The following is a 12,917-nucleotide window of genomic DNA, read 5'->3' as shown; positions in this document are numbered from 1 at the left end:
ACTGCATATTCACTTTCATATTAGTTGGCATATTATAAAAATATATACTGTGTGGCTATAATTTTAGAGTGATATATCTTTATAGACATATAACTATTAATATATTACACATATGAAGTTTTGTTTTACCCATATTTTTAGCACCACTGCAAAATTTATTGAACCTTTTATCAAGTTATCCAATAAAGATACTCATTATTAGATACCAACTAACAAAAATCTTAAAATAATCAACCTGTGACTATACATTGCTTGTATCTGTCAGAAGAAAAGCATAAGAAAATCAGATTATTCTTTAAATAATTAACTTTTAAGGATGGCCTATTTTCCATTACTCATTATAATTACTGGGGCTTTTCTTAAGAAAAAAATGGATATAATTTATTTAAAAAACAATTTCCACTTAGAACTGAAGATGTTTGCTATATAGTCCTCTATATAAAAATCCTACCAATTAGAAAAATGTAATTTCATAAATATTCTGATTTACTCAAGTTCTGCATCAAATAAAGTTGCATGGCAACACTTTTTTATAATCATTTTTCAAATTCATCTTTAGCAAAAAAAAGTTCTACATTTGAAGTATCTCAGCAACACTAGAAAAGCAAATGAAAATGAATATGTAGTAATTATATAAGCTTGAGCAGGGGTCAAGCTTTAATTAGAGAAGTGTATTATGCAGACTTTACTGGCTATGTAAGGATATGTGCTACATTTTATTTAGAAAGTCAACTTTTTCATAGGGTATTTAATAATCTTTTAAAAAACTGGCTTAGCATAAAGGTAAAACAAAATTAATTTTGTTAATTAAAATTCAACTTTCTATAGTATCCTTTTAAGTATGTGAAATATATGTATATATATACACGTACATACACATATACACAAACCCCAAGGAGGATGTTTTTTGGGAAACATTTAAGAAAATTAGACATCATATTCTAGGAGGACTCAAAAATGCTCATAGGGCTGTAGGTATTTGCTAATTTAGTCTGTATCTTTTAAAACATTTATCAGGTGATAAATTTTATTGTTATTGATTATGTTATAAAAGCTCTGGTACAAAAATGTAATTATGAAAGGTGGTAGGACAATTAATAAACTCAGAGGAATCATTCAACTTGATGCTCACTTATGTAGCATTTGTCTTCATTTCAGTTTTAGGTTCTATTATTTGACTAATTTTAAGATAATTACAGCCTAGGCAATTTCTCAGGTGTCCTCCCTTTTTCTAAGAAAATGCAAACATAAAGGTCCTTCTAAGAGAAAACCTGAAAGGTTATGATTTAGAATAGCAGGTCATGAGACACTCTATTGTCACTATATTTTCGGCTAAATTTCAGGAGCCTATTAACACAGCATTGTAATGCAGTGTCAGCAAAACAAACCGTAACAGTGTACAATATAAACCCTAACAGTGTACAATATAAACTTTCATCAAGCTTTTCTTTGGATAATAACACAGTAAGGGAAACCTGGAGAAAAAATAAGATCTAATTTCAATTTGTGCAAATTTATAACAGAGTTTAAGAAATGTATCCGTCACTTTTATCTATCAATGATGATCTACAATAATTAAGTATTTTGCCAGTGGTTGATTTAAAAAAAGGATCTCCTGAAGACTCCCTAGATTTGACAGCACTGAGTCAACACTGATCATCTAGCAATTGGCTGCCCATCTCATGTCCATGCATGGCTGCTGACATGACTCTCAGATCTTCTTGTTCTATACAATTTCAGTTTTTTTTCTTCCAAGTATTACTATGGGGAAATATATTTACATAAATCTAATGCTCTTTTAGTATTCAAGGTCAGTGATGCAGTATAAAACCAGTCTCAGATAACTCCACACTTCTGAAAAACTCCAGTTAGAACTCTTAGTACAGCAGCAATTTCAATCAGCAGTATGTCTGCATCATCAACCCTGATTAGTGATCAATACAAAAAAGAAAAAAACCAAAACCAAACAGAACATACAGGCTAGTACTCTTATGTCAATTTAGCATTATATAAAATAAACTGGTAAGTTTCAGACACGAACAAAGGTATCAATTACAGAATAAGTGCGAAGGTTCTCAAGTGTGGTATTTTGGAACGGAGTGTCAAGGTTCTATAATCTGGTGACTTTAAGAATGGAAAGAGTCTATTTTCTTTGGAAGAGCAAAGCTGTTTAACTTTAAATATTTAATACTTCATTTATTTCAAATGAAAAACTATACTCAATCATATAACATACGTTTAATTAGTTTTGAAAACTGCTCAGAAACAAGTCACCCCCTCCCACCAACTATTTCAATTTCACAGTTAAAGGCCATGATGCAGATCCCCAGGTGACTAAAGCAAACCGTGGCCTTATTTAAAGCCAGTGTAAGCTCAAGGTGCTTTTTTTTAAACCAGGCATTTTACAGATTTTAATCAAAACATATATTCATTTTTCATGTTAGTTAATTTTCTTCCTCTGTATGATTTAAGTAATTATAACAGGTCATAGGCCACAGTAATTTGAGAGTGTTGAAGTGGAAGAAGCTGATGTTGCAAAACACACAGCTAAGAACATTTAGACCATGAAATACAAAAAAATTGGATAGGAATGTATAAAATGGCTTCTTTTGCAGATCTGCAGATAACCAATGTCCTGAAATAAAGCCAGCAAATTCCATGGTACGTATTTTGAGTTAGGGAAAAGAATGGGGTAAGATACAGCTATCTTGATAACTGCATAAGAATGATAAGAACACAGGGAGAACAAACTCCCAGTACGTTAATAAACAGCCACCTTTAGGTTTTACCAAACCACAATACACAAACTAGATTTAAAGAACTCCTAATACATTGAGGTGGGGGGAGGGGTTACGAGGGGTTGCCAAGAGAAGGAAAAAGTTTTGTTTTGTTTTGTTTTTTTTAATTTCCCCTAATAATCTTTAGAATGCTTTTAGAGTTAATCAAAATTAATGGCAATCTAGTAAAACTTCGAAAATGTACTGCAGACCTCCAAGTACATATCAATCAAATACTCTGCACAAAAACTTTGGGAGAATGGCACACTTAATATTCAACAGCAAAATGTTCTGCAAAGCCATGCTAAGAATACAGCAGCATCTTGAAAAGCAGGGATGAATTGTGTTTTTCCAAATAGACATAAACGAAAAATGGAGTAAGGAAAACATTAATGTTATGAGTAACTCTGAGGATAAACCAAAACTGTCACTGAGGGATTTTGCAGATGACAAAGCAGTATCATTCACTGTCCAAGACCTTACTTGCTGGTACAGTTGGGGTCTTAGCGCCGAGTTCTCAATCATTGTGTGAACCATGTTGATAATAGGTTCATTTTCTTTCATCTATTTCAAATCAGGAGGAGCATACAGCAAACATCAGTTTACAGCATAGCTAGATTTGAAAGACGACACTGTAAATATAGCCTCTACTGTAATATCTTCCTAATAGTGCAGTTGTTTACATTTTACCCCGAAGTTGTACAGATCTAACTTATATAAACCATTTCGAACAAGTATTACATGCTATACAATATTTTCAAGGTTATAAAAACAGCTAATTGCAATATTGCTGCAAGCAGGTTTTACTTTATAAAAGGAGAAACTGGGCATCCTTCAATTGATTACTTAAGCAGTAAAAAAGCTTAAAATGATATTCAATTCTTTATAGATTAATCAGAAAATTTAGTTCTCTACAAATATTAAAATTTTATAATATAGTAATATATCTTGTCACTTGGAAAATCACACATTTTAATTGAAGTTAATCTTAATACTTATATATGCTCTATTTTGGATTTTCTCACAGAATAATACCATATGAAGATTTATTTCAAGGATACGCAAAGAAAAATTTACTTAGCAAAGACTCTGTATCTCCATAGCTCGTAAATAGGCTGAAACCATGTTTCACATTTCCAGCTATGTTGTACTTAATTACTGCCTCTAGAAAAATGTTTGTTTTAACAGGCTCTGGACTCAAGAGTTAAAGCATTCAGAGGACAATCATCATGATATATAGAGTAAAAGGCCAAAAGAGTTTATGCCATTTGTAAGCAGATAAGTCCGTTTTTAATTTAATTTGTGGCATTTAATTTACATGACTTCCATCTTCATGTTATAGAAAACAAGTATTTTTATCATGGTTAACAAATGCTCCTTTACTGATTTAGCTAAATCTACAACATAAGTTTACTAATCTTAAGATTAATAAACACACAGTGTATGTAAAAACGTATCTTGAGAACTGTGTATCTAGACAATTTTATTTTCAGCCTAGTTACCAATATTTCATGTCAATAAAACCTGTTTTGGTTGTCAAATTAGAAACTTCCTGTTACTGTTTAATATACTTTTAAAAAGTTTTTTTCAAGCTAAATAACATATTTTTAAATCTACACACCCACATATTAAACTCGAACTTCTACACATCAAACCCAAATCTACACATTAGTTAATCTCAAACAATTGTTTTTCCTTCAATGTTATCCAATAAGGGACCAAGGAATTTGTAAGTGACATCTCATCCACACCGGAAACAATTATGTTGATATGAAGTACAGAATACATTTTTTACAGTGTTGGAAAATAACTTTTAAATAGACGACTACAATATAAATTTTTTTTTAGCAAGAAACCTTTATTACAAAAATTCAAGACCTCTGTATTTTAAACTACCCTCTATGTTTTAATGGCGTGTTAGTTATTTTACCTTAATCAAATGTTGATCTTGAAATAAAGTATAACTGCTTTTTGTTTTGGCTTAATCATTTGACTGCACTGATACATACTTTGTATAATACAAAGCAGCTTAAATCTCGATTCATTTTTGGTATTATTTAATTTTCAAAGCAATATTACCTATATTCGATATTTTTCAACAGCTTGTCTTGGAAATTAGACAGAATAGTACCTGACCCAGAGATTATTAGGTAGTAGGGGTGTGGAAGTTAGAAGCACAAATGTTTAAGAAATAATGGAAGATCAGATAGTATCCAAATTAAAGGATACTCAAGTTCAAAATGAAACTGCCCCTTGGAAATCCGGCATTACTAATGGGCCACTGTGTCAAATCGCTAGTTCTGTCAATATAGCTCACACTTTTAAGTGGAGCTTCAATATGATACAGATGAACGATTAATGTTCATACTCCAGGCCTGAGGAATTTACTTAAAAATGTATTTAAACAGGGAGAAGGAACAATATGAATTCTGCAGAAAGATAATCAAGCCTGATTTACTTAGTGAACTACTTTGAGAAGATAAATATGCTTATGTGTGTGACTTAAAAATGCCTGTTTAATTTATATGTCAAAGATCATTAAATATTAAGTCACTGAGAAGGGATCTTTGCAAGAAGAAACTGGCTTAGGAACAGAAAAACTAAAAGCAAAAATAGTATTTAAAGTATACAAATGGCACAGTGTCTCAGAGATCACTTCTGGAATTGGCTACTTTTCACTGTGAAAAATTTCAAACATACACATCAAAACCCTAGAATAATAAAATTAGGAGGCATCTCTGGAAGCTGACAATTTAGTACAACAAAGGAATGAAAATGCTAGCAGCAATTATTTTCAACTGTGGAAATGTGGATTATTATTTTTTTTCTTTCTCTATATGTCTCTACATTTCCCAAATTACCACTACTGAGTAGATATTGCATTTATAATAATACTAGGTTGGTGCAAAAGTAATTGAGGTTTTTGCAATTGTTTTTAACCTTTTAAACCGCAATTACTTTTTCATCAACCTAATAATAAAGAAGAATCAAAGATAAAAATATATAAACACACAAAAAACTAAATTAATGGAATTATCCTCTAGCAAATTCCCCTTGGTGACATAAAGAGACTAAGAAAAATTTTAGCACCATGTGTTTCATATCATGTTAAAGGCTGGGATACTGGTAGAAGAAACCTATTGGAGTCCTCTAGTGCAGCGAGGCTTTGATCTAGAGAACTATTCTCATAACCATTACTCTCTTATGAATCTATATCCACATCAAAAATTTACTGGGAAGAAATGTTAACTAATTTAAACAAGTAAACTACCCAATGCATTTGTAAATACATATGACTATCTTTCAATACCTTTTTTCCTTTTTATTACTGGCTACTTCAGAAAACAAAGTTCAAGTTTATTAATATTTAGACCAGTGGTTCTTAACCCACATCAGAATCACTTGAGGACCTTGAAGAAAATGCAACATAAGGTGCATCGTGAGCATCTTTGATGTAGACAGTATCCTTAAAACATCAAGGTGACTGACTAGTGTAAAGATTCCTTTGGGAGAAGTAACTATGATATTGTCTAGGTATTAAAGTAAGTCAAATATAATCTGATTAATAGTGAGTGTTCCTCAGCTCACATACTCCTTGGGATCCCATTTTATTCAAGTTGAGAAGAGATGGGATAAGACTATCCTACAGAAAGGAGGAAGCGTTAGGACCATTTCAGAAATCCCTCGGGCATCAAACTCACTTAACTAAGGACACTTAGGGTATCTGGGTAGTGCGCTCTAAGAATATGTGCAGGTGAGTGGTCCTAGTCCTGTATGTGGTGGTTCTGTCCTTGCACACAGCATACAATAGCTGAAGCCAATGAAGCACAATAATCAGAATCCCAAACAACGGGAGTTTGGTCCCTATTAAACAATTTCAATGATGTGATTGAACCTTCGCTCTTTCCAGATTTATTGAACTGGAAATACTAGATCTGCTTTGCCTCCAAATATAGCCTAGAAATAAGCTAGTGGTTCCTTTCACTAAATTACTTCTGAAATATTCTACATCTTAATAAACTGACTTGTTTCTGTAACTTACACTGAAATGGCATATTTTAACTGGCTTTTGCTATGTAAACTTTATAATAGTTTTTGAATTATAGCAGTAAAGTATAACTTAAAAAAATAAAATATATAGTGTACCATAAACACCTTGAAGTCTCAAGTTCTTAAAAAAAAAAAAAAAGGGAATATCTAACAAATCTCCTCTGGTTTGAGTTCAAGAATCCTAGACAGCACTATAATGGTATTAACAGCCAACATGTTTTGTTTTAAGTAATCTGAGCAAGAGAAAGACTAATTAGTATGTGCAGGATGTTTAATAATTTACTTGAAATCGAGTTAAATGCTTTGCTTCCTGCTTTAATTCCTTCTTTGAAGTAACAGGTAATATAGGGTTAGGTTTCAGTTAATTCCTAAATTATAAAAGGCTCATTCTTTTATAATAATAAAAATGAGAATGTACAATTCAGGCATTATGCTGTTTTCATAATTAATTTCAGCAGTAAGTAAGAAAAGGTAAGCGGAAATATCTTGAAAATACACTTGGTTATGCCAATATATTTCTGTTACAACAAAAACACATTTTTACTTAAATTTGTAAGTCCAGGTGTTTAGAAAAACTGCCTAGAAAATATGATACTTGACTCTAGTCTCTTTCTCAGCTTTGAGGTACGTTAGGTAATATGAATATAAAGCATCCTTTGATGTGACTATAAGAAATACCTTGATTTAAAAACCCATCAGCAAAGAACGTTTTCAATATGATTACATGGAACTGTGTCCCATTTGCTAGGATCTTGAGCAGAACTTCCCAACCGATACCTATTGGCTGAGAATGGGTTACAGGTGTGTGGACAGGGACCACCTCAGTCCCCGGTGCGCCTAACATGCTCCTTCCTGACAGTACCTCCTCCAGTTTCTTTCAAGGCTGTACAAATATTGTCACTTTCTATGTGTGCCATACATGAAAAAGGTTTGAAAGCACTAAGACAGTGTTTCTGTTTCAGAAAACCTAGACTTTTCTTCTTTATTTGGTGTTCCTTGTGATTACGTATCTCAGTAGTTCTCAAACCTGACTGGAAAAACAAAAAACCTATTGAGACTTCAAAATATATGCAGGGCCGGGTGAGCTCTGGCAATTCTGACTGGGGCTGAGGGAAAGAGGGCCTTGAGAACTGTACACTTTGTTTTTCTCTTTCTGAAGATCCATGGGGAGTTCTGACAGGAAATCGGGTTTGAGAACCATGGTCCCATCCTGAAACTAATTCAAGTAATTGAGGACTAATTCAACCCCCCCAATAAGGAATTTTTCAAGGTCCTGTTGAGTCATGCAAAATGTTGGTCAAGATATCTGCACAACTATCAAAAGATGAAAAATTTCAAACTAATTATCTAAACACAAGTATTGCATCTAGATGAAAAAATTCTCGTAATTGTATGAGATATAGAATTAAAAGACTCAACCCCCTCTAAAATAGTAAATTGAATCTTCTTAGATTCAAATGATTCAGGTACAAATGTAGAAGGAACAGGATACTGTAACTCAAGAGATAATGTGCCTAAAGAATTTTTTAGGGGGAAAGGTCAGAAAGAGAGAGATTAGCAGTCAGCAGAGTCAAGAGATCATTCATATAATTTATGCTTGGAAAAGATTAATTCTGCAGTCCTCCTTGAAGCACAAGAAGTGGTTAAGTAGTGGCTTAGCTGCTCTTTAAAAAGTTTACATAATAAATCATCTAGAATAGCACCATCCAACAGAACTTTCTGTGATGATGGAAATGTTCTATATTGGTGTAGTCCAATATTGTAGCCATCAGCCACATGTGGCTCTTTAGCCTTTGACATGTGGCTAGTGTAACTGAGGAAATGAATTTTACTATTAAAAAAAATAACTAATTTAAATGTAAATTTAAATAGACAGGCACATATGGCTAGTAGCTATCGTATTAGATAGATCTAGAAATTCTAGATCAGTAAAGTAAGTATAATCTTCTCACCGTCACTCCCAATCTATATCTCATTCCCAGAAGGGGAAAACATTTGCTCAAGCTGTCTTGTAACTGAGTTTCCTTCAGTCTGAATCTGTGCTGACAGCTTCCTCTTCTTTTTCTTTGAGCAAACAGCCTGGATGATTTCTATCTGCCCTATAGAGCTTTTGTCCTTCACTGATAACCAATGAGAAGACCCATTTCTGTGCTGTCATTTTCCATTTAAATGGACTTTTCCTGAATTCTTAATGACATCCTAGGAAAAGAATTTTTAAGTTGGGAATCTATCTTAACAATAGCAAAAAACCATGATAGCCTAATCACTGAAAAATCCATTTCTCAAGAATGTCCTCCTGTGTCTACATCAATAAACTCTTAAGATGTGTGGCAAAACGAAAAAGCTCAAGAATTTGACACGCCTAGGGTGAAGCTTTGAGGAATGCAGGGGTCTTTATAAATAGGTCATTTAGATAATGACAATGAAAATGCCTTCCACTTTCAATGGAAGCACATCTGAAAGTTCCAGAACCTGAGATTGAAGGGTATGACTACCTATTGAAAGTACTCATTGTTTAACAGGAAGCAGAGAAATGTGAAGTGACTTTTTAAATAGAAGAATGAAAATAAATCTCTCTATAACTGATGGGGCAAACCACTGAGGTCTATTTAAACGTTTTGAAGCAATCAGAATACTGTCCATGCCATATGTATTTTCTAAAAGTAAAACTTTGGGAAAATATTACAATTATTACATATTCAGAAGAATCAATGGTACTTGAAAAGACATAATTAGACTATATAATGTTTCTTTATTTTCTTTAAGGGAGAAACATTAAAGACAAAGGGAATAACAAATTGGGACACTAACATAGGAGTCAAATGTATCTCTTAAAAGAAAAAATAAAACATTTCTAAACTGGCTGATGTAGTAAGTTCTGGCTTCAGGAATATCTATAAGGCCCATTTACTCAGAAACATTATGAAAATACTCTAAAGCCAGCAGAACAAAGAGGGTAATCTTTATTCTCACAACCTCATTTAAATTACGAATTTTTAAAGCCACCATTTTGAGATATATACCTATGTTGTACTTTGAAGGCAGCATTGAAGGTCTAGGTCAAGGTCTTCCCAAATAATTTACTTACAGTTTGTTCGACCTTTTTTTTTTTTTCGAATCTAAATATCTTTAAATGAAAATCCTTTTGCCTCCAGGATAAATTTTACAAATCTGATTTTGAACTTCAGTGGCTTAATCTATTAAGTGGCTTACCTTCAGTGGTTTAATCTTGTTTAAGGACTCTTAACCACTGTTCCTCTAACTTGATGCCACCATCTTTATTCCTGGCATTCACAGGCAACTGGAAATATTAAAAGAACTCAAAATTCATTTTGTAAAAATGGTTTATGGTGGCTACGTTTGAAATGGTCATATTTTCCTCCTCTTTGCAAATATTTTAACAATCCCATTTTAAAGGGACAAAACATTCCAAATGCGAAAATCTTACATCTCTCAGTAAAATAAGGTATATGTTCTGGCCATTGGTAAATCTACTCTAAAATATATTTGTGGTTTAAATCAAAATATCTTCTAGATACAAGGACCTGGGTTTTATTAATAGCAATTGTACTCTTACTGAGTTACAATTGGTACTGAGTAGCAGAATTCCTGCCAGTAATTCAAAGATTTATCAATTTGTGTCTTAACTACATAACCGCACCCATAGGTCAATCCTAGAAATGTTTTTGGCATTTATGCTCAACTTTTTTTCTTTCCTAGGCTTTAAAAACCATTCAAGAATTCTTACTTTGTAAGCACTAACCTCCTGCCTTACACAGAACTCCATAAATCTTTGCTGACCAAACTTTTTCAAAAAATATATAAAAATAAGACAGGAGCAAAAGCTACAGCAATTGAGGTATAAAAATATTTGCTTTGTAAATACCAAATAGAACTGTATAAATATTATGCATTTTAGGAGGGGTGTGGAGATTTTGTTTTCATTTTTCTAGCTTGTAGGATAGGAAAATAACCAGCATGTAACAAGGAGCTGATAGTTCCCAGGTAACAAAGATCAGCAACTTGAAACTGAATTACTTTAAGAACAATGACATTAATATTAAAGGAAGTCAAGATTGATTAAAGAAAAAAGGAAAGAAAATTCATTAATACAAAGTATTCATCCTAACTGTGTGATTTTGGGCAAGTCATTAAACCTGATTGAATGGGGATAAAGGTAACCAGCCCACATGCCTCAGAGGCTATGGATGAGAAGCCCAGTAGGCTATTGTACATGACAGTGCTCAGAAAACGGTGAAGTGATACTTAAGCTATTAGGATGGACAAGTGCATAATGTAGAGAATGGGAGTGCTTTTGAAGTATTTGAGAAACAATGAGTCGCTGGGTGGAGAAAAGGGCTTACAGGGGAGAAAGTGTTTCACAGGTTGGTGGGTGTTGGTGCTGGAGTGACGGTTCAAATGGCAAACCAAAAAGAGACCCTATTTTGTAGTTAACAGGAAGTTTGTGAAATATCCTGAGTTAGATGAAAGACATAATGCGGCAGGTGCTTTTAATACTGCCGAGATTTAGTTACTAAATGGTAATGAGCAGCTTAATATATATAGGGTGTCATGGGCGCATGTATTATCCCGACCATGCAGATTCTCCAGCCTTAGAATGGGGAAGAGCAGGCAGGAGGCCAAGGATTTTCACTTCTTGGGTCCTTCCAGGTTGCTATTTGATTTTTTCATCTACTAGGAAATCAGACTGTGAAAAACTGGTGTCAGGCTATCCTGGTCATAGCTGGAGGAGGAAACTGGGTGTCACTTTCCTGGGGGGCTTAAACTACTTAAAGTTCTAGGTTTAAACAAACAGCTAAGGCAAAGGTCCTGATCCTTCTTAAAGCCCAATGAGCTGTTCCCCAAGGATGATGTGTTCTAGAAATGTTTATTACATTAATGAGGTTAAAGGTGACCAATGTTTTGAATCATTTTTGCTTTGATTCTTTTTTTGGTCAGGGAATTGAGGATAAGATGACAACCCTAATTTTGGACATGGGGATGTACTGAAGGCAGAGCTTCCAAATGGAGATCTGCATAAGCAACGAGAAATACATAACTGAAACTGTAGAGCGGTGTTTTAGACATCTTTTGTGCCCCTCTCTACATCCTATGAGCCCATTAACCAGCTGTATATGGTGACCCACTAGATGTTCACGTATGTATAACGTCAATGTGCTGGTGAGTTAGTCTCATGGGGCAACCCTTGATCAATGGAGGATGGAAGCTGGTGCAAATGCTTCCTTCTTCTATTGTTCAGTTGTGTATTTCTGCAGTGTTTCTATTCATTTGTCAACGAGAATCAGTCCGATGAAGCCCAAGGTGCCTATTGCGAGTTGATAATATATTCCCCGCCCTCCCTTGCTCACTCTTTACTCCTGTCCCTTGGTATCACTTCCCAAAGTGAACTTCCTGTAAACAAGACCCTATCAAGGAAGCTCACATCACAGGTTCTGACTTCTGGGAGAAACCCAGTGGCAAGCGATAAAGAACAAAGAGAAAACTAGTGGGGCGGCCAGTTAACTCAGCTGGCTAGAGCATGGTGCTGATAATACCAAGGTTGTCGGTTCTATCCCCACATGGGCCACTGTGAGCTTTGCCCTCCTTAAAAACAAAAAAAGAGACAACTAGTCAAATGATGAATGGATGAATGCTCAAATGAGGGAACACCAAGAAAAAAGGAACATCTCTAGTTAGGGTTCAGTTGGGAGAAAATAGTTAGCAAAAAGGGACAGATTAATTACTGGTAAGAAACAGAACCATGATAATAAATTGTAAGCATTGGATAGACCAAGGGATCGGAATATTGACACACATATTTTAAGTCACTCCACATTCTAATATACCCATTGTCCATTTATTTAGTCTCCTTAGAATTCTGTCATAATGACGTCATATTCTGCTTAAGAACTTTGAGTGTCATGCCCCTCTCCTCACTACTTCTATGATCAAATATGCGGCGGAAATGGGAGACAGAAAATGAAAACAGGAGGAATCGGGTATGAGGGAAAGAGAGACAGGATCGCTCCTAATAGCAAGGCATAAGAAAATACAGATATTCTGTACCATGTGACTAGTTCGGGTTAGCGA

General features: G+C 34.1%; 1 protein-coding gene across 13 annotated transcripts in view; it reads right to left on the bottom strand.

The window, feature by feature from the left end:
- The window catches only part of PLEKHA5 (pleckstrin homology domain containing A5), a 206,602-nt gene that overhangs the window by 29,099 nt on the left and 164,586 nt on the right, over positions 1-12,917 (bottom strand). For 8 of the 13 annotated variants that reach the window (XM_033116877.1, XM_033116874.1, XM_033116876.1 and 5 more), the window contains one exon: positions 3,261-3,341. The exons of 4 other annotated variants lie outside the window; for them this stretch is intronic. In XM_033116877.1, coding sequence (XP_032972768.1) covers positions 3,261-3,341 — 81 coding nt within the window. Of the gene's footprint in view, positions 1-3,260; positions 3,391-12,917 lie in introns of those variants that run through there. One more of the 13 variants, XM_033116885.1, reaches the window with a different exon arrangement.

The sequence above is a fragment of the Rhinolophus ferrumequinum genome, chromosome 10, assembly GCF_004115265.2.
Source record: "Rhinolophus ferrumequinum isolate MPI-CBG mRhiFer1 chromosome 10, mRhiFer1_v1.p, whole genome shotgun sequence".
Classification (NCBI taxonomy): domain Eukaryota; kingdom Metazoa; phylum Chordata; class Mammalia; order Chiroptera; family Rhinolophidae; genus Rhinolophus; species Rhinolophus ferrumequinum.
The sequence above is the reverse complement of the archived record's forward strand: the minus strand, read 5'-3'. Positions and strand labels throughout refer to the sequence as shown.